Source organism: Anabrus simplex, chromosome 4 (assembly GCF_040414725.1).
Source record: "Anabrus simplex isolate iqAnaSimp1 chromosome 4, ASM4041472v1, whole genome shotgun sequence".
NCBI classification, from domain to species: Eukaryota; Metazoa; Arthropoda; class Insecta; order Orthoptera; family Tettigoniidae; genus Anabrus; species Anabrus simplex.
In genome coordinates, this window is record NC_090268.1 from 75575299 (window position 1) to 75603247 (window position 27949).

The window sequence follows — 27949 nt, forward strand, 5'->3', positions numbered from 1 at the left end:
TATTTCTGAAGTTCGACTGAAATGGCCGGTTACCTTACTTTGTTCACCTGTTTTATGTAAACTTCTTGAATTAAAAATAATTCTATTTTCTTAAACATATGAGTTCTTCTTTCTGATAGTGTGAACATTTTGATACCAGGTACAGTTTTCTTTTAGTATCCGCCGGTTTTGTCGTGACACCTCTCCACCAGTTCAGATAAGTTCTTTATTTATTAGTTTATTGGATTGTTTTGGTGATGTAATATGGTGTCTTTGGGGCTTCCACGTTTGTTGTTAATGAACTAGTGTATTTGTGTAACTGCTGGTTCGCAGTTTGACTTCCGTTACCGTAGTAGTGGATTGGACTGCGTTAACGGGTCATGTTGAACACTACATTTTTTCAATAATGACTGGTTCGAAGAAAAGGAGATTGCTTAATGGCTTGTGAAGGGAAACGACTTTACAGGAAAATATGTCATTTGTGTCAAGGGCAAACTAGCTATAGTCGATCATAAAACATTACAATGCACATCATTTCAGAATTGCAGCGGCGTGAAATCAAATCAGTTTTACTTTCTTTAAAAAAAAGCAGACGTAGAAGAAAATGCTCTCACAAGAGCTAAAATTGCAAGGAATAAGAGACAGATCGTGGACAGCACCGAATTTAACCACTACAACACCTCTGGACCCAAATAATATTGCGCCCCTTTCCTTAAAATGGATCAGCCAAAATTGCAATTACAATGATTTTATACAATGAATAAAGTATTGTATTTATTTATTGGTTATAGAACGTCCCAGTGAGCTAGTGGCTCAAGGAGGAACTGCCCTTTACAATCACAGCTTGGCAGCTTTCAGTTAACAGATAAGATTTATAAATATCAAGGAATGTTTTACAAATATTGATTGCCATCATAATATCATTATTTTACATGGAAAAAGAAGATGTTCAAAATAAACAAAACTTAGGTGGAAAAATAGGTACAGAGTGGTTATCGATTTATTCTCCAACATACTGTTCAAGGTAGTACCTGCGTACTTCTTTTTAAATCAGTACAACTTATTGATTTGTTTCAATTTTGGAGGTAGGTCGTTAAAGTAATATTGTAGAACACCTCTAAGGTAAAATATAGAACATTAAGACCATGAATTAATAATGAGACGAAGGAGAGGAATTCCAATTGTGAGAGCAGACGGCTGTCATCTCTCCAGAATTTAATACCCATCTTTTAAACATGAATTCAAAATCACGACGAGAGAGTGAATTGTCATGTTCCGTTATCCGCTGATTTCCGTGCTTCCAAACATTGATGCCAATTGTTGAAAATTGGGATATCCCGTCAAAACGTTTACAAGGAGCACAAAAACAGATCGTTGGCAGCAGGAATTATCCAGATATTCACGTTTAAAATGTCTCCATTTGAAATATTCTTTTAAACAGCACTTTTCTCAGAAATCGCTAATTGTCTGGTTACATCTGCATAAAATTACAGAAATTGTCCTGATCCTTTTTCACTTCACTTTTAGGATAGGAGTCTCTAGTAACATTATTTTTAGCCACAAATAAGGGCAATCGTTTTGTTTTAAAATATCTTCTCTTGGTACTAGATCATCATGATTTTCACGTACAGTTCCAACAGCAGGCCAATGGAAACTAAAATTACAACTGGGCGTACACTCATCAAACTTTTCTGTCTCGACACCATCATTTTTATCTTTGTCGGTTGTAAGAGAGGAAGTTGTTTGAATTTTTTAGTTTGGGTCCTGTCGAAAAAAGTCTTATTTTGATGTTGGAGAGAACAATTCGATTTCCATCCTCTTCTTCTCTTCTGCTAATTTGCGATAATTTGTGCCATCTATCGTAATTTTTTCCACTATCCATGTTGAGAACGTATTACGAAAACCACTTAATAAAACTCTCATAAAATGAATAATAATGCCTTTCACTTTCACGGACTTACCGGAATCTCTTGGCATTATGGTAAATTATCGGTCTTCTCGATTCACTCAACACCACGCGGTTGTCTCTAGGTGGCGTGCATTCCCCGCCCGCTTGACTAATTTGCAGCACGGAGAGATCATGATTCCTGTACGTAGAACCGGGGGACTGTGTTTCAATGATGTGATGGTATTTATAATATTATTACCGATAGCTTTCATATAAGCGTGACGAAAATTCCGTTGTTCATGTTGGAAGCTTTCGCTTTTGAATACTACGAAAATGGCCGCATTCTAAAATCTCGTCTTCAAACCATTATTCCTTTTCATTTTTTCCGACCCAGTTCCGGGCCCATAAGGCCCATACATATATACGGCACTGATTATGGGAGTCAAATAGAGTACATAGCTGAGAGGATACGTGTTGAAAATGTGGCAGAATTTTTCATCCAACGTGACATCTATTTGCTTGTCCCAAATCTGTTCTGGAAACAATGTGTTTCACAACCTTGCTTGCCTTTCAATTAAGGAAGAAAACGGAAATTTTCGTTTGCAGCGGGGATCTGTTTCAAAGGTTGCAGACAAACAAAACCTAACATGGATAAGAACCGGCTGTACAATGAGGTTTTTAACTTCTGGTCTTTATACCGAGGAATTAACGAAACTAAATCTGAAGACTAGATTTGAGTAGATATTTTCATGCAGCAAACATCTCTTCGTCTGTCCCAGTTTTATAACCATTACTTTTCAGGTCCTAGCTTGATCAAGGGGGCATGTATCAACACTCATTTAGGGACCATAGTGATAGACATTCGGTCTTGCTTACCTTGTTACCTTGTTCAGAAATAATTTGGTAGGGTGGAATAATAGAATAAGTGAGATATAAGAACGTGATGTGATAAGAATAATACCAGTATTTCCTGGAACAACAGTAAATAAGCAGAGAGGGAAATACATCCTGGAACAACGAGTGAGACAAAAGGTACCATTTGTGCAGAGAGGTGGTGGTGGTGCGATCACTTTAAGAGGAAAAACTATTAGGCTATCATCTTTTATAACACTTGTAAGGAAGAAAATGGAAGAGGGTCGAACTTTGAAGAATGATGGCTTCGGCAAAAGAAAGGGAAACGCCACAAAGGCCTTCTGGGCCTCGTAATGCTAAAACCGTCGGGGTCGGAAAAACAAGAGTTAAGAAAGGGAGATCGGATATGAAAATTGAAATTGACGAGCCTCATGCGAGTTTATGGAAGCAATGCCATTCTCAGCTATTCTCCGGACCACCTTTTGAGCAGGCTAAAGCGGAGATGACGTCATTGCCTCGTCACACTCGCTGTGGTTGCCAAATGAGCCGGCGCGCGATTCAAAGTTATACTCCACCACCATAATATAGCACAGCTCACGGATTGAACCTCGAATGAATTTAAAGTAATTAATACATTAACGTATGCGTGTTAGAATCCCATACAATTTTTTTAATGGCTTACATCTTTAAACAATTAATTTACTGAATTACATTTTACATGTGAAAACCTACAATATGTTTTCCAGTCAATGACTGGGTCAGGGATGGAATAAATGAAGCCCCATATTGCGGCGAAGACAGGAAATGAGCCGGCTCCCGAAACCTGTTTCACTCCTCTGAGGCAATGATTAATGACTGACAGATGAAATTAAATGATACTGGAGAGTGATGCTGGAATGAAAGATGACCTGTCCCACCACCGTTTTGTCCAGCACAAATCTCACATGGAGTGACCGAGATGTGAACGACGGAACCCAGCGTTGAGAGGCCGATGCGCTGCCCCCTGAGCCACGGAGACTTTCACAATTGTAATGTACTAACTACAATTTCACGCTTAAAGCATTGCGAACGAATACTTTTGACATAAACAGTAAGCATTACATTCATTAAATTATTATTATTATCATTATACAGTATATATATGAGGGCCTCCGTGGTTCAGACGGCAGCGCGTCGGCCTCTCACCGCTGGATACCGTGGTTCAAATCCCGGTCACTCCATGTGAGATTTGTGCTGGACAAACCGGAGGCGGGACAGGTTTTTCTCCGGGTACTCCGGTTTTCCCTGTCATCATTCATTCCAGCAACACTCTCCATTCTCATTTCATAGCATCTATCAGTCATTACTAAATCACTTTGGGAGTGGCGACCCCATCGTACTAATAGCCTATATATGATTCATTCATTACATCCCTGACCCGGTCAATGACTGGAAAACAGGTTATAGGTTTTCATTTCACAGTATATATATATATATATATATATAATATTTTATTTATTATTCACTATTATTATCTAAATATATGGCCTGATTTCTGATTGAAATGAGCTGCTATTCACGGGAGATTTATGAAAAAGCGAGAGAAGTGAGGATTATGTATGGGCCTACTCGTACTGGAATTAACTGGAAACTGACAGATGAAGTCAGGGATCCAGGCGGAAACCTGTCCCACCTCCGCTTTGTCCAGTAAAATTTCAATAAATTAGTTATTACAAATATATTTTGATAAAAATATTATTATTATTATTATTATTATTATTATTATTATTATTATTATTATTATTATTATTATTATTATTATCATGCAGGAGGTTTCAGCGTCAGCTTACCTTGTGCCGCAGTAATTAATATGTGTCACTATCGAGTGGCTGCACACCCAAGTTGGAATCAGAACCTGGGTCAGCACACGAGGTAAACTAATCCCGCCGTCAATACTATTCGCTCGGAAATGCTTATAAACAGACAGAATCACATTTCTCTCGCCGGAAGTAAAAATCTTGCGTTTCTTCTTTAACTGATAACAGTCTGGTGAATTTTTGTTCGGATCCATTGCATAATAATATACAATAACAAGTAAGGAGAAACCTACAAACGTACAAGAGACTATAAGAATTATGAATTAGCACACAATACGCACATACACTGTTTTTGTAAAAGTGAAGCACACTGATAAAATTTTCTCACTGCTGTTTTAAACAGACTATGATTGAAATTGCACCCACGTATTCAGGACATGCACTGAGTAAGTATGGCAACTCCGCATTGTCTGCACCATTGCCAAAACTCGCTGGGAGTAGCGCACCCCCCTAGCCCCCTCGCCTACCGTGTGACAACACCGTAGGCGTTACCCCTGTCGCCCGCGCCATCCCCTGGTCTAAACACTCACTTCCGCTTTAGTCTGCTCAAAAAGTGGTCTGGAGAATAGGGGAATCGCGATCGCCAACCAACGCTCCCAATTTCCTAGCTCCTCGTCCTTCCTTTAGTAGCCTTTTAAGACAAGTCAGAAGATACCTTGGATACAATCTACTGCCCCAACAGAGAAACAAATATTTTCCATAATTAAAAATACTTATGAGTAAGTGTTTGTTGGGGAAAGGAAGAGATCATATGGATAACTCTATAAAGGAAAACATGGAGTAAAGTAAATTCATTTACTCGTTCCGAGGTGTTCCAGCTCTTTTCTGGTACACCCCGAATGGAGATGAGCAGCATGTATCATATTATCCATGTACCAGCCCTCCAACGAAAACTGAATCATGCTCGGTATGTACTCGAAATAATGTTATAACGTATTAAGTCGCGCTCACTACATTTATAGTACATATCGAAGAAATATTAAAGACAGAACAAAATGTCCAATCGGACACAGGTGGATCTGAAACTACAGCCTTCCGCTTTCGCGTCGAATGCTCTTATCAAGTGAACTATGTTGGCTTACGTCATATTTGGTTAGAAAAGAATCCCAGCTACATATCTGGCACTACTGCCATCACAACAATAGAATACGTGCAACATGCACTTAATTCCAACAATTTGATTCTCGACCTTTTGTGGCTTATAGGGTATTTTGAAATCATCAATTCAGTCTATAACTGAGATTTTAGTTAGTAATTCAACATTGACTTACCCCATCCGCTGAGAGACTGATAATAGCAGAAATATGATTAAGGATAAGGACATCAACAATTGCCTTTTTATGACCAAATAAAGAAACCACAGGATGTTTCGTAACTACAGGATTCCATAGGCGCACAACACCATCATTACTCCCAGTTGCCAGCAGTTTGAGAGTCCGTTCTAAATGAAAACAACGAACACCCTGCAAAAATAAGGTACATAACTATTACAACCGTAGGTGACATTCTAAAAGAAAGAACATTCATAATGAATACTCAAGATTCGTATTAGGAAAATGAAAAGTTTATGCTTTTAGCTTACAAAATGATAAGATTGTTTCATTATTATACAGAATAACATTATAGTTCTGATGTACATATTGCTAGTTTATTAATTTTTATTATACGTTTCTTTTTATACACTTATTTTAGAATTGGAAATCTTAAAGTCTTACCCTTGTTAATTTGAAAATATAAGGCGTTCTACGACCAAATGCATGGCGAACCACAAGTGTAGTTATGGGGTCCTGACTGCTGGACACTATTGTGTCATTGTCGGGACAGTAGGATATCTGGCGTACTGCATCTGCATGCACGTTGTGATCCACACTTACAGAAACCCACTCAGGTTGAGTCTCTAATTCCTAAATGTAGAGAGTCAAATTTATAGCAGATTAGTGGAATACCACAATAAAGTGGTGATTATTAATCATTTCTCGAAAGCCATTGACAAGATTCAATATTCCTTTGATGTACCAGTACTTAACACTTAGGTTCTACTAAACATTTTTGTTGTCCCTCCTAGTAAGGAACAAGAAAAGAACGCTATACTTCTGCGCATAACATGATAATTTATGAATAATCTTAATAAAACTGGTAAACAAGGAATATATCCAAATAATATATCAGATTCAAATTTTGGGAAAAAATAATATTCGAGATATGGTTGATTTTTCGAATCAGTTATCTTCCCCTCTATCAATTAACTGAGTTTAATCATAATCATAATCATAATAATAATAATAATAATAATAATAATAATAATAATAATAATAATAATAATAATAGTACATTTCAGTAGACTAACTACTTTAGAATACATTATATATAATGACTTGGTGGTGGTGGTGGTGGTGGTGGTGGTGTGGTGGTGATTATTGTTTAAAGAGGAAGTACAACTAGGCAACCATCCTCTATATAACACTAATCAGAAAGAAAAATGGAAGGGGTCCGACACTACGAAAAATGAGGGTATAGGCCAAAGGAAGACAAGGGCCACGAAAGACGTGAAAATTAAAGACACCCTAGGGTCTTCATACGTAATACCATTGGGGTCGGAAAGCAACAAGAGTTGACCAAGAGAGATCCGATAGTGAAGAAGAAAGTGAGAAGGCTGGCACAAGTAAGTGGAAGCAATGCCAGAACTCAGCTACGTGCCCCGTCGTCGCCAACGCATGCTACAAAGTTCAGAGCCCCTGGGGCCCTTTTAGTCGCCTCTTACGACAGGCAGGAGATACCGTGTGTGTTATTCTACCGCCCCCACCCACAGGGAGGTATAATGACTTGACTTGTTCATATATTCCCTTTATATTAGCCATAGGTACCTTACGATTAAGTGTTAGTACTGTAATTGTGATCAACAGTTATATTTTAATTTTTCCCCATGATTTCTCTCATTGACGTCTGCCCAGCCAGCTGGCCTGCATAAATTACTGTCACGTGATCACCATGATGACTTCGTCAGGATATTGCTTGGCTTCTGCGACTGGGCCTGTTACACTTCTTATCCCACAGCTCCTCATTTGGACACGTGGGGCTTAGTGAATGCTGATTGAGCCATCAGTCCAAACTTTGGATTGGCCAATTATCTCGATCAGCTATCGACATCCTGGTCATCAATCTCATGTAAGCATTTTGTGTTTAAAACATGTCACTTAACTTGTGTGGTCTTGACAACTTTACTGATGTATCTGTAACAGACAGACATAGTAAACGAGCAGCCATGGACTAAGAAAGATTTGATGTTGTAGTAGTTGTATTAGTAGTAGTAGTAGTAGTAGGTGTTGTTGTGGTTTATGTTGTCGTTGTTGTTAAAGTTAATGAGGGAAATCATGGGGGAAAATTAAAAATATAGCTGTTGATCACAATTACTAACATTTAATGGTAAGGTACTTAATATGGCTTATGTAAAGGAAATACAGGAACGAGTCAAGTCATCTATATAAATAAAATCGTAACGACCGTGTGTGTGTGTGTGTGTGTGTGCATTGACTATTTTAGCGAAATTTCCCTACAGTTATCCGTTTCAGGTGTAATAATGACCATCTGCATATTTTTTTTAGCTTTGGTGTCTGTTTGTCGGTTTGTCTGTTTGTTTGAGTTCTTATAACTTGAAAACTACTGGATATATTTCTACCAAACTTGATATTTAGAATCCACCTGTCCTTGGGTAGGTTATAGGGCTAATATTATTTCTGATTACCTAAATTTGGTGGGGGTTTATCCGAAACAGAAACCATGATTTTGAACTTCCGCAAAATATGCACACCCAAAATTAATGGAAATCTACCATGAATATTGAACTTCCACGAGCGCATCGTAATCGAAACCGATGTTCAGGCTATTAGGCCGTGTTCTGTTCATTTAGTACGTGCTGAAGAAATGTTATGTACAGAACGAAAATGGCCATCCAGACACTAGTGGGATCCGAACCCATAGCTCAATTGGTAGAGCAACCGACGCAAAATCGGCAGGTTGTGGGTTCGGATCCCACTGGTGGCCGGTTGGCCATTTTTGTTCTGTACGTAACATCTCTTCAGCACGTATTAAATGTACGGACACGACCTAATAGGTTGAAAGTCGGGTTCGAAATCTACCCTCCTTAATGGAAAGCAATTTCTAAATCTTGTTCTCATGTGCATCATGTCGATAGGAGGATTAATAAGGATTAATAAGTCCAGCGGACATAGCCCAAAAGTTGTTGTACGTGGAGCATACTCCTTACCTATCTACAAAAATAAAATCGTAACGACCGTGTGTATGTACATTGACTATTATGGCGATATTTTCGTACAGCTATCCGTTTAAAGGGTAATAATGACCGTCTGCATATTTTTATCTTTAGTTTCCTGAAAGTCCGCGTTTTCCCCCCTCCCCCGAAATCAACATTGTGGCACAATCTGCCAGACGTGCTAGAAAATTGAATTTTGTCAAAATTATACGTTTTAGCCAGTAACCGACAGAAAACTTTCAAGATCTTTAAATATTTCACTTTTTATCCTCGAAGAATATCGAAACATCGAGGCAGTTCTAATGACGGTGCAGATCTTCGTTTCGAGATACTTTGTGGCTAAATGGTAAGTCCTATCACAAAACGGATGGCACAATCTCAGTTCAAATTGGAGTGTTCTACAACTTTGGTCCTGTGACTTTTTGTCGTAACTCTATCCCTTATACGACAGATTTATCTCTATTTCTCAATTGGAAGTAAATTTTGCACTTTTCACACGCATAATTCATGCTTTGAATCACTTATAGGAAAGATAGAATTATTAAATTCTACACGGTCATTGGCCCACACAGTAGCCATGTGTGAGCCAAATGCCTATGATTGTAGCTGTCACATAATTATCCGAAAAGTAATGCACTGTGAGACAATCTTACCCAAATTTCACGCTATTAACCGTCCCTAACTCAATCTGACACATGAATAGATGAGATACGAGAAAATATCATAGGTCCAGCCATTTAGACCGCTAAATACGGCGTCTTATGGCACAATACGTTTGTCGATATGACGTGCCGTTTAGCAGCAGTTAATCTGTAAATGAAGGTCTGCAATATTTTAAACATGCATATTCTTTTGTATATCGACAATATATTCATATACATTGATGTCGACTTGTAGCGATCAAGAAAGAGTGTGTCTGCTATTGTAATCAGTACTACCCACATCGACTTTGACTGGCAGTAGGCACGCAGTCCTTTTCCAACTCCTGTGTAAGTGGCATTAGTTAGCAGGTCCCACCATTGTAAAGAATAATTCCATTCTCGATTTTACTTGCAGAAGGCAAGGGAGCGTGCAGTTTTGTTCAAAACTCCCCTACCCGATTGAGTTTGGCTCTGGGCAAGGGTGCCCGCCATTATGAACAAATGTGTCCATCTAAAATGTGACTAGCATTAGGCATAGTGGCCTACTGTTTTAATGGAAACTCACCAACTCGGTGTGACAGGCAGTAAACTGACTGGCATTAGGAAAAAGCGCCTGTCTTATAATGATAACAGCACAACTGAATTTTGACTGGCAGTGTGGAAGCTGCCCGCCATTATAATAAAAACTCGTCAACTGTAATCTGTCTGAAAGTAGGAAAGGGGTCCTGCAATTGTAACAAAAAATTTCCAAATCGCTTGTGACCCAGCATTAGGCAATGGGGCCTGCTATTATAATTTAAGCTTCACAACTCCATTGTGAACGGCAGTAGGCAAGTTAGCCTGCCATTATCATCGCAACTCCGCAATTCACACTTTAATTGGAAACAACGTATTGAGATCTCCCAATGCTGTTTCTCATATAACGCTAAGTTACATGGAATTTAAAAAAGATATCTTATTCACTGCATGTACAGTAATTTATTTCGATATCCGTATACAATGTAAAATACTGTAACGAAGCACGGGTACATTTGCTAGTTATATATAAAAGTATTTTACAGTAGTTAGTCTACTGAAAATAACAGGTTTTTCATACACCAAGTTTCTCTTTGATCATATCTCATCTTAAAAATTACACAATTATGTGCAGTAAGCCCCCCCCCCCCACAAAACGCCGGTGTTTTGGCTTTTAGAGAATTTTGAAATCATCAAATTAGTCTTATGACTGAGTAAATTAGTTTGTGAATATAGCATTCTAACTTACCACCCAATAATATTTGTCTAATTTGTCAGGATGTTTCTTGCGTAAGAGAGACACCTTGGGTTGAAGAAATTTCATAGTAATGATATTGCCCTGATCATCTCCTATAAACAACATAGAGGGGTGCTTCTGGGAACTTGTGGTGTAAGCAAGGCACTGCGGAGAATTCTTTAATCCAGAAATATAGCACAAGGGAGCATGAATTAAACTTGTTGCGTCAAACAGATGCATACTCCTTCCGGATGTAACGATAAGAAATGCTCCTGCATCTGGGAGATAAAGAGCATCTGTTACCCAGGAGCATGACACTCGATGTACATTACCGCTGTCCTGGGTAATTTCTCCGGATCCTTCTGCTGTTATTTGAACACAATATTCTTCACACTGTTGAAGCTGACCATTATACACTCCCACACGGCCGAATTTGGATACAACTGCATAACAAAATGTTCTTGAGGTCTCTATGGGAACTATTTTCATAATACTTTCCCTCTGGAACACAGAGTAAAATCTGTCATAAATATATAATGGGAGGAAGAAATTGTAGTATACAAATAGAAACAGTGCACTGTATAATATTATTTTGAGAACTTCACAACAGAACACAAAGTAAAATTGTTTATGTCATTTATCTTTAGTACTCGTATATAATGGGAAGTAGTAGAGTTACACAGATATAAATAATGCACAGTAAGATATTATTTTGAGACTATCACGATAGCAGTAGTCATAGTTGATGTTTAAAGAAAAACATGATCATCAGTCCCTCTTAACATTAAAATTTCAAGAAAAGGAAAAGCGTTGAGATTCTTTGAAAGTGAAGTCTTTGGCTATAGAAAGGAAAGAAAATGAAAGACTCCCTCGGAGGAGAACAGTTTTAACCATAAAAAACTGGATAAGAAGCATAGAGAGTCTAGCAGAGATAATGAAAATCTTGACATACCATGCCCAGGTGGCGTTGTCACCCTTCCATGCTCCGGATGTAAACATCTGGGGATGATTTCGCAGCCATAATGATTGTTAATTTGATGTCCCTAAAGATTATATCTCTCAAGGTATTATACTTGACTGTAATAATTACATAAGCACGTGCACACTATAGGCGCCGAGTTTTTTAATTTCCTTGAGGGGCACTATTCTCATTATCACAAAACTCTCGATAGGCACCTGAGACAGTACTTGAATAGGCACTGTAAATTCCTGTAACTAATATTTAACACATATATATTATGTTCTGGACACAGGGAATCTTGCATTAATTTTCCATTTTACCATATAAACTGAAGGGAAAATGGTTCATTCCTCTAGTATACAGCAAATGTTTCTGTAAGTATAATGCGGTCATGAAAAAATATTCATTGACATGGCCCACAACGGGTTGAATTGCACCCACTCAAAAGTGCGATAGCAGTAGTGACAGACATGTAGATTAGATTATTTCCAACAGAACGCCCGGTTCCATTGATAGTGGTTAGCATGACGGCCTTTGGTCCAGTGGATCCCGGGTTCGACTCCCGCCTATGATGGGGATTTTAACGTTCATTAGTTAATTCCTATCGTGCATGGCCGGGCATTTGTCTGGAGCATTACATTTCATCTTAGATATTATGGCCCCATCAATTGGAAAGACCTTCTCCAGGCCTCTCCGGAGGCCACAAGCCATTATTATTTCCAACAGAACATAAGCATGAAAAATTAGCAGTTGCTAACAACTACATGACAGAGGACATGAAGTGCCAAATATTTAAAACTAGCTACAATCCCCGGCTTCGCACGGGGGCAGTTATGAATTTAAGGTAAATGACATTAAATGACATTATTTATTTTTCCTCCAGTAATGAAAACGAAAATACTTTGTTTTGATGTAACCCGCGAAAGGGACACGTAAAGCTGTCCATGAGAACAAATCCAGCCACGCTGTCTAAAACTGCTTTTCTTTCATGCTGAAGCAGACTCTTGCCGGGTATTGGACTGCTTGAAATCAAGCGGCAAATCTGAAGGAATCATAGGGATTGTTTCTCCTGTTCCACAGCCAGTTCAATTAGTAGCTTCAATCAAACATTTCTTTCAAAATGTTCACCGCCAATCGCGTCCCATTGCATAAACTTGGTGGATGTAGATTACGTAAGTATCTACTTTTGTGTGGTGGCAAGCCGACAGGATGTAAAGAATATAGATATTCTCTACGATAGTTAACAGCTTCTTCACTATCAACTGCTGTGAATACTAATAATGACAATAACCGTATGGCCTCAGCTACCGTGTTCAGACATTTCAATTTGACGCCATCTGGCTTTCTGCTCGTCAATTTCGACGTTCCGTTTTACTCTAGGCCTACTAGATGGCAGACCGACTAAGCGAAGCTCTCCTGGAAGTATATGGCTGAGATTTAATTAATTTTGTAGAGTGAACAAGAAATCTGTCACCAGAGATATTTTACATGCCGACAATGTTTGACATGGAGTGTCAAATGGATTTTTTTTCCGCCCTTAAAAGCCCGACTTCCTCTGCCGTGTTGTGAACCGCTATCTTGGGATCCGGAGACCAACACTCTGCCACTGATCCACAGAGGCAGCTATGTGAATAATGAGTAATATACTTGAACCTGGGCAGTGAATTTGGAGAAAGATGTCTCCCTTTGCCTTTGTGAAGTCAATCTTTATCTGTCCTTTGACTTTCCCAAATCCCCTTAATGGTCAGTTTCATTGTTACGTGATAAACGCCACTTTTTCGAATGCAATGTATTACGACTCATATTCGCTTTCAGTCTCAGCAGGATGGTGTATAAATAATGAAAAATCACCGGGAAACTATTAATTATTGTATCGTAGCAAGTTCAACGGGTGCTGGCCAAAGTCGTTAATAGGTCACGCGCTGGTTCGCAATCTACTCGGTCGCTATGAATCTTGTGTGCCGATGGATATGTTGCCAGGTTTGTGAAGACGTGCAAATCACGAAATAAACCGAAAAATGGAGCCAAATTGTTAAAAAGATATCTATCTGAATAAATGACATATTTTCAATTGCATTAAGGACTTTTGTTGGAGGGGTACGTGACATGTGCCCTTATGGTAGGAACGTCCCTGGCTTACATGTATTAACTAATAGGCTGGTTTATTTCGAGTATCACGCAGCTGCCGCTAGAAAGGAGACATTGAAATTATAATAGTTATTCCTACTTCATAAACCACACAAAAGATAAATAAAATCTGTGTTAAAATCTGGCTGACTGCAATAAATAATTTGACTAAGGTACAGTTTAGATTACCTTATCATATGCAAGGCGGGTTGCAGACCTACTATTTCTCCTTTGGTATAAAGGTTGCCTCTTTAGACGTGTTTGGAAATCTTTATTTCAGTGCATACATAAAAAAGTACCTTATGAAAGAAACATAGCTTACAGTCATATTGACAATATGTTTTATTCTTGTTGATTATTAGGATAAATAACTACGGTAGAGTGTATAATCAAACTTATCAATAACATTCCAAATATCGGTATTTTAAATTAATCTTTAAGCTATACAGTTATTTTGTAATAATACCTTGCAGTGAGAAGCAGTAAGCATTGCTATGCTTGTATCAATTGGTTGTAAGGACCCATTTTCCTGGTCCCTTTGTCCTAACCTCTCTATGAAATGATCAAGTAACTGTTCCCACCATACAATTCCACGCCTCTCAGTGTCGAGGTTCTGGAAGAATTTAGCAGCTGCTAATGAGTATGAGGAACTTCCTGAAACATACATGGTGTTACAATGAAATTGAGAAAGTATGAATCCACGAAGTAACACATTTATGTTCGTTCATATTGATTTTGAACGGTTACAGGTGCATAGTTTCCGTGTGACACTCCTTCAGATTCAGTCCTTATGAATGACTGGATTAAAGACAAACCATGTACCATGCCTGTTGTCATTATATCATTGTACGAAAATAAATACCTCATAGATAAACAGAAAGATACATCTCTCTACACCAGATCCTTTTTTTTACAGAGACTACTACAGATTAACTTCAGTGAAAGGCATCCTAATTTTTTCTATTGACAAAACTAAAACATTATTTATTAGCCAAGGTATAACAAGAAAAACACAGTCTAGGTCAACAACATACTTCTTCAACGTTAAAAAAAGAAGGAGGTTTTAATTATGAAATATTTCTGCCTTGTCAATTTCACAATCATTCCCCGTTCAGAGCAATTCACCACACGCATTTCTAGTATTCATACTGAACTACATGCATCTTGTAATTTCTTTCCTAAGTTATTTTTTTCTAACAGATCTCCGTAAGACTGGGGGCAGTTAATATAATTCAAACTGAACTGCACACAAAATACAATTTCACAATATATGTCGTGATCTTATGTCTGCCTTTAGTCTACATAGTTTTTATCAAAGTAAATACGTTCAGAATTTGCGTTCTGGTCAGGGATAGAGAAAACAGAACAATTCATAGCAACTCTGACATGAAGCACTTTACAATTAACTAATATATTTACACCACATTTTAATTAGCGGATCACATTACTTTCATTCATAATTTTCAGGAGCTTTGCAAAGATTGGGGCTGCCATGGTACCTTCCTTCCCGGTCCCAGACTTTTCCCACGCTATGTTCAAGTCTTCAGCCAGAAGGCTGGCTGGATAGTCGAAGAAAGTTCAATTGTAATCAATTATTTGAAATTCCATAGCCCCTTTCTCAACAGTAGTCTACGCCTGAATAGTTACAGTTACTAACACTCTGACAAAGTTCAGAGTAACACTTGTTAATATACAGTGTATCTACTCGTGTTTATACGGAAATCTCTTCAAGCATCTAATAAGAATCAAGAACAATCACAACATTACACCAACGAACTTTAATCATCCCACGACATGCCAGCGTTTATAATTGAGAAAAATTGTATTTTTAAGTAATTCCCAATTGTTATGGAATCATAAATAAGGAAGGAAATGAATGTTACGAAGATTTGAGTTGATATTTATTTTGACACTTACCTACAACCGTGTCGACTGCTTTGATGAATTCATCTTTTTTCAAAGCTTGTCCACTATAATGATAGCCAGATGTGTATTTTGTTGCTTGCTGGTTCTTTGTCTCACCTTCAGGAAAGAAATGTGTCCTGAGAGCAAGAAGATCCTCAGAGTCAAGTCGTTCTAAAAGGTCAATCTCCAGTAGATCACATTCACTGAGACTAGAAAAATGAAGAGGAATAACACCAATGAGAACGTGCGTTTGGAAGTAACTGAAAATCAGATGGAGTGTGAGTAAATCCACTTATCTTAATGTTGTGAGTACAGTACGTTTAGACTACAAACCATAATTCAAATGGGGATATTTAAGTTTCTTCAGTTATAAAGTAACTCACCTTTGCTGCAAGTAGACCAGAAATTCCCAATTCTAAATTGTTCTGTCACTCCTACCCTCGTATATCAATTTCACCCAACATTTATGCATAAATTCCTACAAATGATTCTATTCGATGTAGAAAAGGTAAAATGAGCACCCTGAAGGAGGTCCTCACCTACCGACGAATAAGCCAGATTTTTCTGTGCTTCTTTAATACATTGTATATTTCTCTGTATTTTTCCTGGCATACATATTACTGTTTTATCCTTTGTTACTGTAAATATGGTTATTGACGTGTCCCACATCACTGTATGATCAGCTGGATGAAATAAAATACAATACAATATATCTACATATATCCAAACCAAAACCAAACACCGTGGCACTACAGCCCTTGAAGGGCCTTGGCCTACCAAGCGACCGCTGCTCAGCCCGAAGGCCTGCAGATTACGAGTATCTACATATATACCTACTATTAATAAAAATGAGATGGAGTCTGCTTGTTTCTTCCGGATACTTTCGAAAACTAAAGGACCAAATTAGCTGGAATTTTGTAAGCTATAGCTTGAAATCCCGGGTCACGCAAGGGATTCATTTCATTTTCAAACCCCGGACTGAGCGGCTCAGACAATTGAGGCACTGGCCTTCTGACCCCAACTTGGCAGGTTCGATCCTGCCTCAGTCCGGTGGTATCTGAAGGTGCTCAAATACGTAAGCCTCATGTCCGTAGATTTACTGTCACGAAAAATAAGTCCTGCGGGAAAAATTCCGGTACCTCGGCGTCTCCGAAAACCGTCAAAAGTGATTAGTGGGACGTAAAAACAATAATATTAAATTATTTCCTTTTCATATATTTCACAGTTTTGAACTAGTGAGGGATTTTAAAATCTCAATTTTGGGCAATTTTTTACCTACATCAAATGAAGGTAAGGGTGTATTCTGCCCGAGGGTAGGTCCAAACCACTACAGAGGTGTGCCTGAGTCGGAGTTTACGTGCGGTAGGGTGGTCAGTTACTTTCCGCTCTTCCATTCCCTTACCCCCAACCAACAGCGCGTGGCAACCCATCCAAATATTGACCATCCCCTATGTTGCTTAACTTCGGAGATCTCACGGGATCCGGTGTTTCAACATGGCTACAGCCGGGAATCGAAGCCGGAGCCTCCGGATAATAGGCAGGCACGCTACCCCTACACCACGGGGATTTTACATCAAATGAAATAACGGGCAAATCTTTGGTCATATTGAAATTAATCTGTACAAGGTGGCACTAAAATAAAATATTATACAGGAAGTGTTATGTGCATTTTCTTCGTATCTCCAAATTGTTTCGAGCAAATTGATTTTTGTGTTGTTGTTTTTTGGCTGCGGTTGCCTTTAATGATGAACAGGCTACTTACTTATTTACTTACTTTATCATATCCGACCACCTTTGGTCAACTCTAGTTCATTTCCGATCCCGAAGCTATCAGGTCGCCAGGGCTAAGAAGTCTTTCATTTTCTCGCCCTTCTATCCCCTTGTCTTTCTTTTACCGATACCTTCATTTTTTGAAATGTCGGACTCCTTCGATTTTCTCTCCGATCGGCGTGTTACATAGAGAATTGTTGCCCAGTTGTACTTCTTGCTAAAGCAATAAACACCACCACCACTACCACCGCCACCATATTTCCCATATACTGTATATACAAGGATAAAAAAACAAAAACGGGAGAGTAACGGGTAAGATCCATATTTCAGATTTTTTCTTTCTATGAGTAAATATTAGGTTACATTACACTTTCACCTTTGTGTAAGTGATGGTATGGAGGAGACGCTTAGGAAAGCGGACCCTGCATCCAGATCTGGTAAATTTCTGTCCAGTTGTACCAGTGTGAGTATCCTCGTGTGGGTGTGGTTTGTTGAGGATTAGAGCAATCCTTCTAACAGGAAAGATGCCTTCAGCCGTTCCACAAAAATGCGTTTACTCGACCCACCTACATCCACATCGGATAAATTTGTCAATTCGACTCTTCACAGGGTAGAGACCGTCATACGTTGGTTGGAGGAGTTTAAATGATGAAGTTCCATGGTATACGAAGGCATGGGAGCAGTTGCGAGATGTTTTTACTCAAAGACAGTCCTTTTGCCATGCATGGATATCTGTCTTTTGTTTGTCATCTTACAGTACCGTAGATTGATCAGCGAACTGTTTTCCTGGGAGGCGAAGCGGTGTGTCATAGATCAGTTCAGTGGTTGAGGGGCCTAAGTCTTCTTTGGTTAAAAATCAAATGCCCAATAATAATTGAGCTAATAAATTTGCCCACGGTGAAAATCGTAGCAAATGGCGCTTGAGTGCTTCTTTCATGGTGCGACGTTGACGTTCATTTACAACTTACTTTACGTCGCACCGATCCACTTAGTCTTATGCCGACGATGGGAGAAGACAGGTATAGGAGTGGCCTTTATTAAGGCACAGCCCCAGTAGTTACGTCGTATGAAAATAGGAAACCACGAGAACCAACTTCAGGTCAGCCGATGGTGGGGTTCGCAGTCATTATCTCGCCAAAGCAAGCTGAGAGCTACGTGACCTAAACTGCGCAGCCAACCGCTCGATGGTGACGTTCAATGACGCCATTAATTCGAGGATGATTTGCAGTTGTTATAATGTTGTGAAATCCGAAGTAGTTGCTCACGGCTTTGAACAATGACTCTAAAACTGTCAGCCATGTTCGGTAGTTACCCTTTCAGGAATTCCCAAAACGAGAAGACCAAGAGTTTATCAGTTCTCGTGGAACGGATTCGGCCATAAGATTTGCAAAATGTACAGCCTCTATCTATCTAAATATCTTTCTTATGGTCATGAATAGGTGTCCGACTTCCTGGCAAAGTGGTAGGGGTCCGACGATATCAACGATTATGTGTTTGAATCTGTTGTTGAAAACTAAAACCTACCCAACTGAATATTTAGTTTGCATGTGTATTTTAGATTCTTGGCTATCAATGCACGCTCGGGTCCACTGTTGGCAGCCTTCACATACTGGCCAAGATGAATCGTTCGGTGAACATTTTGGGGGATCTCTGATTCCTGGATGTGAAAGAAGATTAACAGATGAAAATGCCACTTGTTGGATGTTGCACGGGATGCACGGACGTATGCGCTCTTTATACATTCCGTAGTGCAATGTCAGACTAAACGTAACCATTCCCAATCTCGGACTCCACTTCAGTGACACCAGGTCTTCGTCTTCTTGAATGTATACTAGATGATCATAATTTTTCACAAGTTGCTTTTAGGCACACCGGCACAGATATGTCCTAAGGCGATCCTGAGCTAATAGTGGGAAGGAAGCGGCCGTAGCCTTAATTAAGGTACAGTCCCAGATTTGGCATCGTGTGAAACTGGGAAACGATCTCCAGGCTGCCGACAGTGGGGATTGAACCCACTATCTCCCGAATTCAAGCTCACACCTGCACGCCCCTAACTGCACGGTCAACTCGCTCGGTATGATAAGGTGGTGGTGGTGATTATTGTTTTAAGAGGAAGTACAACTAGGCAACCATCCTCTATATAACACTAATCAAAGAGAAAATGATGGAAGGGGTCCGACATTTCGAAAAATGAAGATATCGGCCAAAGGAAGACAAGGGCCACGAAAGGCGTGAAAATGAAAGACTCCCTAGGCCTCCATACATAATACCGTCGGGGTCGGAAAAGAACAAGTGTTGACCAAGGGAGGTCGGATAGGATAGATGAAAGTGAGGAGCCTGGCACAAGTAAGTGGAAGCAATGCCAAGACTCAGCTAAGGGACCCGTGGTCGCCAAACCAGGCTCCAAAGTTCAGAGCCCCTGAGGCCCCTTTTAGTCGCCTCTTACGACAGGCAGGGGATACCGTGGGGGTTATTCTACCGCCCCCACCCACAGGAGGAGGTATGATAATAATTCATAATTAAACGGTGAATGTGATGTTATGTGGCTAAACGTGACCGGGTGTCAGCCAGGATGCTGCGTTCACCAGGCTCATATTTTATATTGGTTGTGAATTATGTGATGTACTGCGATTTTCAAGCCTCTCTGGGTGATACCTTGTTCAAGACCTGTTTAAAAGCATAAACCAAGGGTTTATATTCAGTAAAAATTGCAAAAGGCTGACCTTTGAGTAGATGTCCGAAATTAATTTTGGCAGTATATACCGTAGTAAATCACGGTCACAACCGCTGTGTTTAGACTGAGCTTTGGTTATGTTGCGTGAAAAAACGAGATCTTGCTTAAATCCTGTTCCTATTGCGACGTCCGATACATCCGTAGCTAAAGTGAACACCGCACACGGAATAGGGTGTGCGCGGAGAACAGCATCGCTAAGGGCGCTCTTCATTACAGTGGGAGATGTTTGAACTCCTTCGGCCCAGTCCAGTGGTTTCGTACTTCAATTTATGTGTCGGTTGTGTAATTGCTATAGAGATTGCTTCATTTTGGCGCATTCTGGGATGAATTTACGGTTGAAGTTTACCTTCCAAAAATACCAGTTCCATGGAAGATTGTGGTTCTTGAAAATCCTTAATCCAATTTGTCTGACCGATAGAAGTTTAGGTCCTTGAGGGTTCATTTTATATCCTACGAAGTTGAACTGTTGTACATCAAGAACACATTTGGCAACGATTATGCATAACCCGTAGTAGATGATCCTTTCACAGACGGTGCAGATTTGATAGCATGTACCATTTCATTTGAGGAGGAATCAAAAATGTCATCTAGGTACAAAATTATTTCTTTGAATATCATAAGCCTCTGGAAGGTCTGGACAGCGATTCGTTGTCCGAATGACATGCAAGGAAATTCAAATAGTCCGAAGAGTGTTGTGATCTGCTTCATATACTGGTATCTGTTGATAAGCATGTAGAAGGTCAGTGGTTGAAAATATGGAAGCTCTCTGTAAGATGGGGATGCAGTCGGTGAGGAATTGTGTAGAGTATCTGTGGGATTTGGTGACACAGTTCAGTTTCCTAAGATCCCCACGGTGTAGAATCTCCAGACTTCTATAGGGTAATATGGAGAGGACTATCCCAACAAATTTTCGATGGTCTGTATAGCCCTTGCTGCAACGTGAATTCCTTGCAACTATTTATTTTTCAGCCAACATTCTTAGAATTGCAAAAACTGGTGGGTTCTTTCGTTTCGATTGCATGTTCAATGATGTGGCTTTTGGTTTTAGCGTTTAGGATATAAAGTCGTAGGATATTTGGAAAACCATGAATTATTACCCGATATGGGTTATTCATTTCCTTTAGCTGGAATCGGGGTCTGTATTTGCGGGTAAAGGTACCGTATGCTGCCAAGAATGTGTTCCCGTCTATCAAACCTTGCTGAGAGTCTGTCGACAAGTACGTTGAAAAGTGATATGAAATCCAATTCTGTAAAAGGTTTACCGAGCTCGATAGCTGCAGTCGCTTAAGTACGGCCAGTATCCAGTAATGGGGAGATAGTGGGTTCGAATCCCACTGTCGGCAGCCCTGAAGATGGTTTTCCGTGGTTTCCCATTTTCACACCAGGCAAATGCCGGGGCTGTACCTTAATTAAGGCCACGGCCGCTTGCTTCCAATTCCTAGGTCTTTCCGATCCCATCGTCGCCGTAAGACATATCTGTGTCGGTGAGACAAATAGCAATAAATCTGTAAGAGGTTTGACTACTTCTGGGTTTATGAGCGGCCAGTTGAATGTTTGACCTAAACCTAGGATACGTGTGAAGAGTCTTTGATCATACGTCCGAATTGTTACAATTTGCCACTAAAACCTTATGTTTATTGGAATTTTTTCTTGTGTATTGGTGGCATAAACGAGATCATCTGCACCAGGTTCAATCAAGATCTGAGTTGCTGTCCTTTTGTTCCTGACGATTAGATGACTATGCTCTAACCCCTGACTACCTGTGGGTTGGGTGTTTCAGAAAATCATACCCATGCATAAATTTTAAAGACCTCTTTGGAGTATTTCTAGTTCCTTTTTAGCTTCCTGTGTTCAATTTGCCCATATTACATGCATGTACATAAGGTGTGAATGTATGAGAGAGATATGCTTCTTAAGTGTTGGTTGATTATTCCATAGTCCTTCAATCTTATTAGCACTCCAATTACACTAATAATTGTGTTCTTTACATTTGAGATATGCTCGTTCCAATTTAAGTTATTTAAGTTATTGTCCAAAGTCATGCCTACGTATGAAAGTTGCTTTACTATTTCAATGGGTTCATTGCCAATTTTACTATGTTACAGGTATTGGTAACTGTGCAGGTTTATGGAATATTATGTATCTTGTATTTAAGGAGCTTATTACAGGAATATTCTTGTTCAGCCATGATGTTAATATGTCCAGATCTTATTGAATATAACTCATAGTCATTTGATCACAGCTGCTGTCATAAAATATAAATATATCATCTGCAAACAGGAATATGATAACCTACATCATTTACAAATATTAGAAACAGTAATGGTCCCATCATAGACCCTTGTAGAACACTATGGTTAACATTGTAGATGGGCCCTTTAATTTCATTAATATTAACATATTGCTTCCTGCCAATTAAGTAATTTTTAAACCACCCAAAGGCTATTCCTCTAGTTTCTTCTTTTTGCCATTTGATTTACGTCATACCGACACAGATAGGTCTTATGGTGACGATGGGATGGGAAAGGAGTGTGAAGTTAGAGGCCGTGGTCTTAATTAAGGTAGAGCCCCAGCATTTGCCTGGTGTGAAAATGCGAAACAATGAAAAACGATCTTCACGGCTGCCGACAGTATGGTTCGAACCCACTATATGCCGCATGCAAGCTCACACCTGCGCGTCCCGAACCGCATGGCCAACTCACCTCTAATTCCTGCATTTGCTAGTTTATTAATAGTAGGATATTCTTAATTGTGTCAAATGCCTTCGCAAGTTCCATGATAAATCCAGCTGCTATTTTATTATTATCTAATGTGTACTGTATAAGGTTCACTATGTCAAAAGCAAGTGAATGTGTACTATGTTTGTTTAGGAAGCCATGCTGAAATTTGGAGAAGAAAATGGTTGAGTTTTTGTGAGAAAATTCAAGACTTGCTTTTTATTACTATGTCAAGTACATTTGCTAAAGAAGATAGTATACATAGTGGCCTGTAATTACTGGGTTTAGATTCTGATCCGTTCTTAAATACTCGTACCACGCTTGAAATTTTACATTTATCGGATATTACTCCTGTTTGCAGTGAAAAATTAACAATTTCACTAAGCAATGGGGCCAAATGATTTACACATCTTTCGAGGAGCATGTTAGTTGTTCCGTCATCTGTGTAGTTATTCATGGTAGCTAGTGCTTCTATGATGTGTGTACTTCCATAACATCAGTTGTCCTAAGGTATAGAGAGTTGCAGATCGTATGATTGGATAGCAATATGGTGTTACCTGGACCAAGATCTCTAACCAAGTTTTCGACTATATTCACGAAAAATGTGTTAATAGTTTTACTAATACCTTAACTAGAAGTGTATGGAACATTTCCACATTCAAGTTCTATAACTTTTGGTTTGTTATTACATTTATCAAGTATCTGATGTATTGCTTTCCACGTTTACAGTATTTCATGGTATCACCTTCATGGTTATAATATGACCTTTATAGTTCTCTTTTCATTTTAATTACGTCCTTGCAACATATTGTGTACTGTTCGATTATTTCGGTTGAAGAGTTTACAGTTTTAGTTTTTGCGTACCGTACGGGATTTGTTTTTCCTTTTACCATCTCATGCGTTTGTATATCTTTGCAATTTGTATGGGTTATGTATGTATGTCTTTTTGTGGTGATTTTTCGCTAATATTTCATCTAGCTACTCTACGTCCCTCACTAATAAATGTACAAAGGTGGTTGTGTGCGTTTTTGCTTGCCGTTTACTCATCGGCTTTAACTTTTGTCATTAAAGATTGTTTACGCAGTTGAGAACGATCTGCTTAATGCACCTAACATGGCTGTTGCTGTCGCCTCTAATCATTTTACAGTAGTACACAACTTTCTAAACGAAATTTTATGTAGTCCACTTGTCGTAAAGATATCCCTAGACATGGCTTAACTGTTTATATTCCGGCCCAATGATAGTCAATAACCGACCATATAGTAATTTTATTAGAAAATCATGTGATCCTCAACGAGGAAGTTCAGCGTTCATATCATCATACAATGTTTTCACTTAGCAACATACGCAGCAACGTCGCTTTCTTTTTCCCGTTGAAGCCTATGAATGCTGCTTTGTTCACAAACGGTTAGTAACTACCCAAATTATCTTTTGCACATGCATGACGGTCGGATAAGCTCACAAGTTATTGACTGACGCAGATTGTAATTAATGTTGCCGTATGATCATTAGGTATCTCACTTCCATTCTGCGATTATATATATTTTTTTTCTTTCGGTGCTAATGTACCAACTGCTTCTGTGCACTTCCTGGATTTATCAAATATTGATGCCGGCATCAGGTCATCCTGATCGAAATATCATTTCTATTTTCGTCAGCAGGATGGCTCAATATGCTTCGCAATTTTTACTTTTCTGCCAGCCTTCGCTGATTGCGTAAGGAAATAAACATCACTAGCACTCCACAAACTTGTAATTATTATTTAAAATACAAATATCTGAAAAGTGGGCGGTTGTCTGTTGAATAAAGGACCTGGTGTGACCGAAAGCCTATATCTAAGCATGTAAATAATATTAATACGATAGTATCCCTTAGATGGGATTATCAAACAGCCAAACAAATCCTGGATATAACCTACTTGGCAGACTGTTGACCCAATCAAGAGCCGACTCAGTAACCAGTGAAATCATTGTCTCAGGCTGAAACCAAACCACACATTCGAGAACAATGAAAGCCAGGAGCAAATACCTTTATATCAATAATTCAAAAGTAAATATGAACCTCAAAATAATGTTCTCAGAAATCGTGGATATATTTTCCTGCTTAGAAAATGAAAGAGCGAGTTCATATCGACAATTCTATGCTTTTAGGATGATGATGATGATGCTTGTTGTTTTAAGGGGCCTGACATCGAGGTCATCGGCCCCTGATGGTACGAAATGAGACGAAATGCAATGACAAAATAAAAATACAAAATCCTCCACTGACCAGAGTTCAAAACGTGAGGACGAAAAATGAACGGATGGATATGAAGTTAAAACAATCAGTGGAGACGACCCGCAATGTCACAGTCTCAGAAACTGACGGAAAACAATAGTAATACTGACCAAGGGGCTGCTTCTATAGCTCAATACTAAATCGATGATGATTGCAAGCTAAAGGGGTCCAAAATATAGGTCATCGCACTCTCATAATGGTACTTACCGCTTGGAAAGTAGAACCATGGTATTTGACATAGTGCGGTACTAACCAACAGTATCGTAGACTCGCGATATTCCACACATTATGGTACTACTTACAGGTAATGAAATTCGCACAGGTAATACAGACCTATGGTGTTTCAAACATAGCGGCGCCATTTACAGGCAACGCAAACCTATGGTTTTCATCACATACGTGTATTAACCACAGGGACTCGTACTATCCCGTGGTGTTCCTTATATAGTGGGTACTAATCATAGGCAAGCCAGAACCCTGGTGTCGCTCATATAGTGCTACTAATCACGGGTACCGTACAAGCGTGACCGCACGGTGCTCCTGATTGCTACTAAACACAAACCTATTTGGTACCTAACATAGTGGTACTACGCGCAAGTAATAACGTGGTGTTCCCCGCGTGGTGGTACTAATCACAAGTAGTTTCATGGTTCTAATCCAATCATCCCTTGGTGGCCCCTTTTAGTCGCCTCTCACGACAGGCAGGGGATACCGTGGGTGTATTATTCGTCTGCCTCCCCACCCACAGGGGGTGTGTGTTTGATCCGCGATAGGTATTTTATTTCCCTCAAGTCCACCGGCAAGCCGGTTAGGACCCCCCTATCCGCCACCTGGGACGCGCCACGTGGGAGTATCACCTCTCCCACTGCTACGCCTGCGTAGCAGGTTCATGGTATGCTTTTAGGTGCAGTGCGAGTATCTGTACTAAATCACACAAGTGTTGAGGTTCAATTAAGTATTTTTCGCGAAAAACTGAGCTTGCGTTCTTATAGCAATGTGCATAATATATGCTTCTGACCTAATATGTACATAGATCACGAAAGCTGATTGCCTTCAGTGACGTCACCGCGTGTAAGCGACTTTGCTGTAACAAGACCAACTCCAATCCTCAGACCGTAATATAAAAAAGCGTGGCGGCCGAAGTAGCCGGATTGCTGGTATTAGCTAACACGAAAATATCACGTACGTATTATATAAATGGCGGTAATTTAATATGATAAATGTAACTTCATAGGGAAAATCACTATTACACGTACGAAAACGCTTCGCCAACAAGTACACACCACATATAATCAACTAGAATCACATCAAAAATCAAATCAAATCAAAATCTCTTTATTTGCAAATGAGGTGTCTACCTCGGTGGCAAATGGTACACTAAAATACATTATTGTCAAGCACTAAATTTTACATTAACAAGAGACGAAGAAAATTTTCCTAGAATACAATATTATACAATTTACGCTAATAATTTGTTCTATTAAACACATACATCATCCTTAATAAATTTATATTGTTTACAAAATTCTACTTATAATATCTTACAAACATAGTCAACTCATATACAGTATGTGAAATTAGTTCTATTAATAATATACAACTGGTATAAAATTAAAATTAACATTGAATTTATTTACATATTTAAATTTTACCCATTTTGGAACCTAAGTAGCATAACGACCTGCTACGTCTTAACCAGAGCCCCTTTTGCCACCACTTTTCAGAGTTCCTGAAGGGCCTTCACAGCTACCGTAGCGGTCCCAGGGCCCTCGAAGTCCCCACTGTACTTCACCCCTACAGGCAGTCCCCTACTTGGGCTGTCCAAACTCCATAGACCAGGGTATGGAATTAATTTAATCACACCCATTTTTTATTTACAATATCCTGCACTGGTCGAATGCCCTCTAACATTTCATTTATTTTCTCTGTTGTTTATTCTCTTCTTGAATATCTGTACAGAATTTGGAAAGGATCAAACACTGCCCCTGGTAAACTGTTCCACTCCTTCACGCCCTTCCCAATGAATGAAAATTTACCCCAATCGCTTCTGCTAAACTTCCTTCTAATTTTGTACTTGTGGTCAGTTCTACCAATATAATTATTTTCCAGCTGAAACCTCTCACGGATATCTCTCCATGTTTCTTCTCCTGTATAGGCTCTATATAATTCTATAAGTCTAGTTTTCTCCCTTCTCTTACTTAAAGGTTCCCAACCAAGTTCCTTTAACATTTCTGATACACTACTCTTTCTCCGGAAATCCCCTGTTACAAACCTTGCTGCTTTCCTCTGCACACCATCTAGTTCTTTTATTAGGTATTCTTGGTGAGGATCCCAAACACTGTTTGCATATTCCAATAATGGACGAACCATACATAAGTAACTTTTTTCTTTTAATTCTTTGTTGCATCCTTTAAGTAGCCTCATTATGACATGTAACGATCTGTATGCTTTCCCAACAATGTCATCAACTACTAGAAAAGAGACCAACAAGCTGAATATTTAGACATTTCAAATCGTCAAATAACGTTTTCTCTTACATTTCACTTCGATGGATAGATGAAAAAACGTAATAAAACTCTTAATATGACATTTCTAACATCATTTCAAATGTTTCAAGATAAATTAAGGTGCGAAATTCCTCGATTTATTCGCTCTCATGAGAACGGTGAAACATAACTTGTTGCCTTAGTTTTGAAGTGGTGGACAATTTCTTAAATTCA

The 27949-nt window shown here is 39.1% G+C and overlaps 1 protein-coding gene across 1 annotated transcript in view; it reads right to left on the bottom strand.

Annotated features, from left to right (window-relative positions):
* LOC136872174 (uncharacterized) overlaps nucleotides 1-27949 on the bottom strand; it is a 77832-nt gene that overhangs the window by 18588 nt on the left and 31295 nt on the right. The window contains exons 4-9 of the mRNA XM_068227355.1: nucleotides 16115-16119; nucleotides 15740-15991; nucleotides 14293-14476; nucleotides 10751-11239; nucleotides 6291-6479; nucleotides 5847-6038 (exon numbers count right to left, since the gene is read on the bottom strand). Of these exons, the coding sequence (XP_068083456.1) occupies nucleotides 5847-6038; nucleotides 6291-6479; nucleotides 10751-11239; nucleotides 14293-14476; nucleotides 15740-15991; nucleotides 16115-16119 (1311 nt within the window). The remainder of the gene's footprint in view (nucleotides 1-5846; nucleotides 6039-6290; nucleotides 6480-10750; nucleotides 11240-14292; nucleotides 14477-15739; nucleotides 15992-16114; nucleotides 16120-27949) is intronic.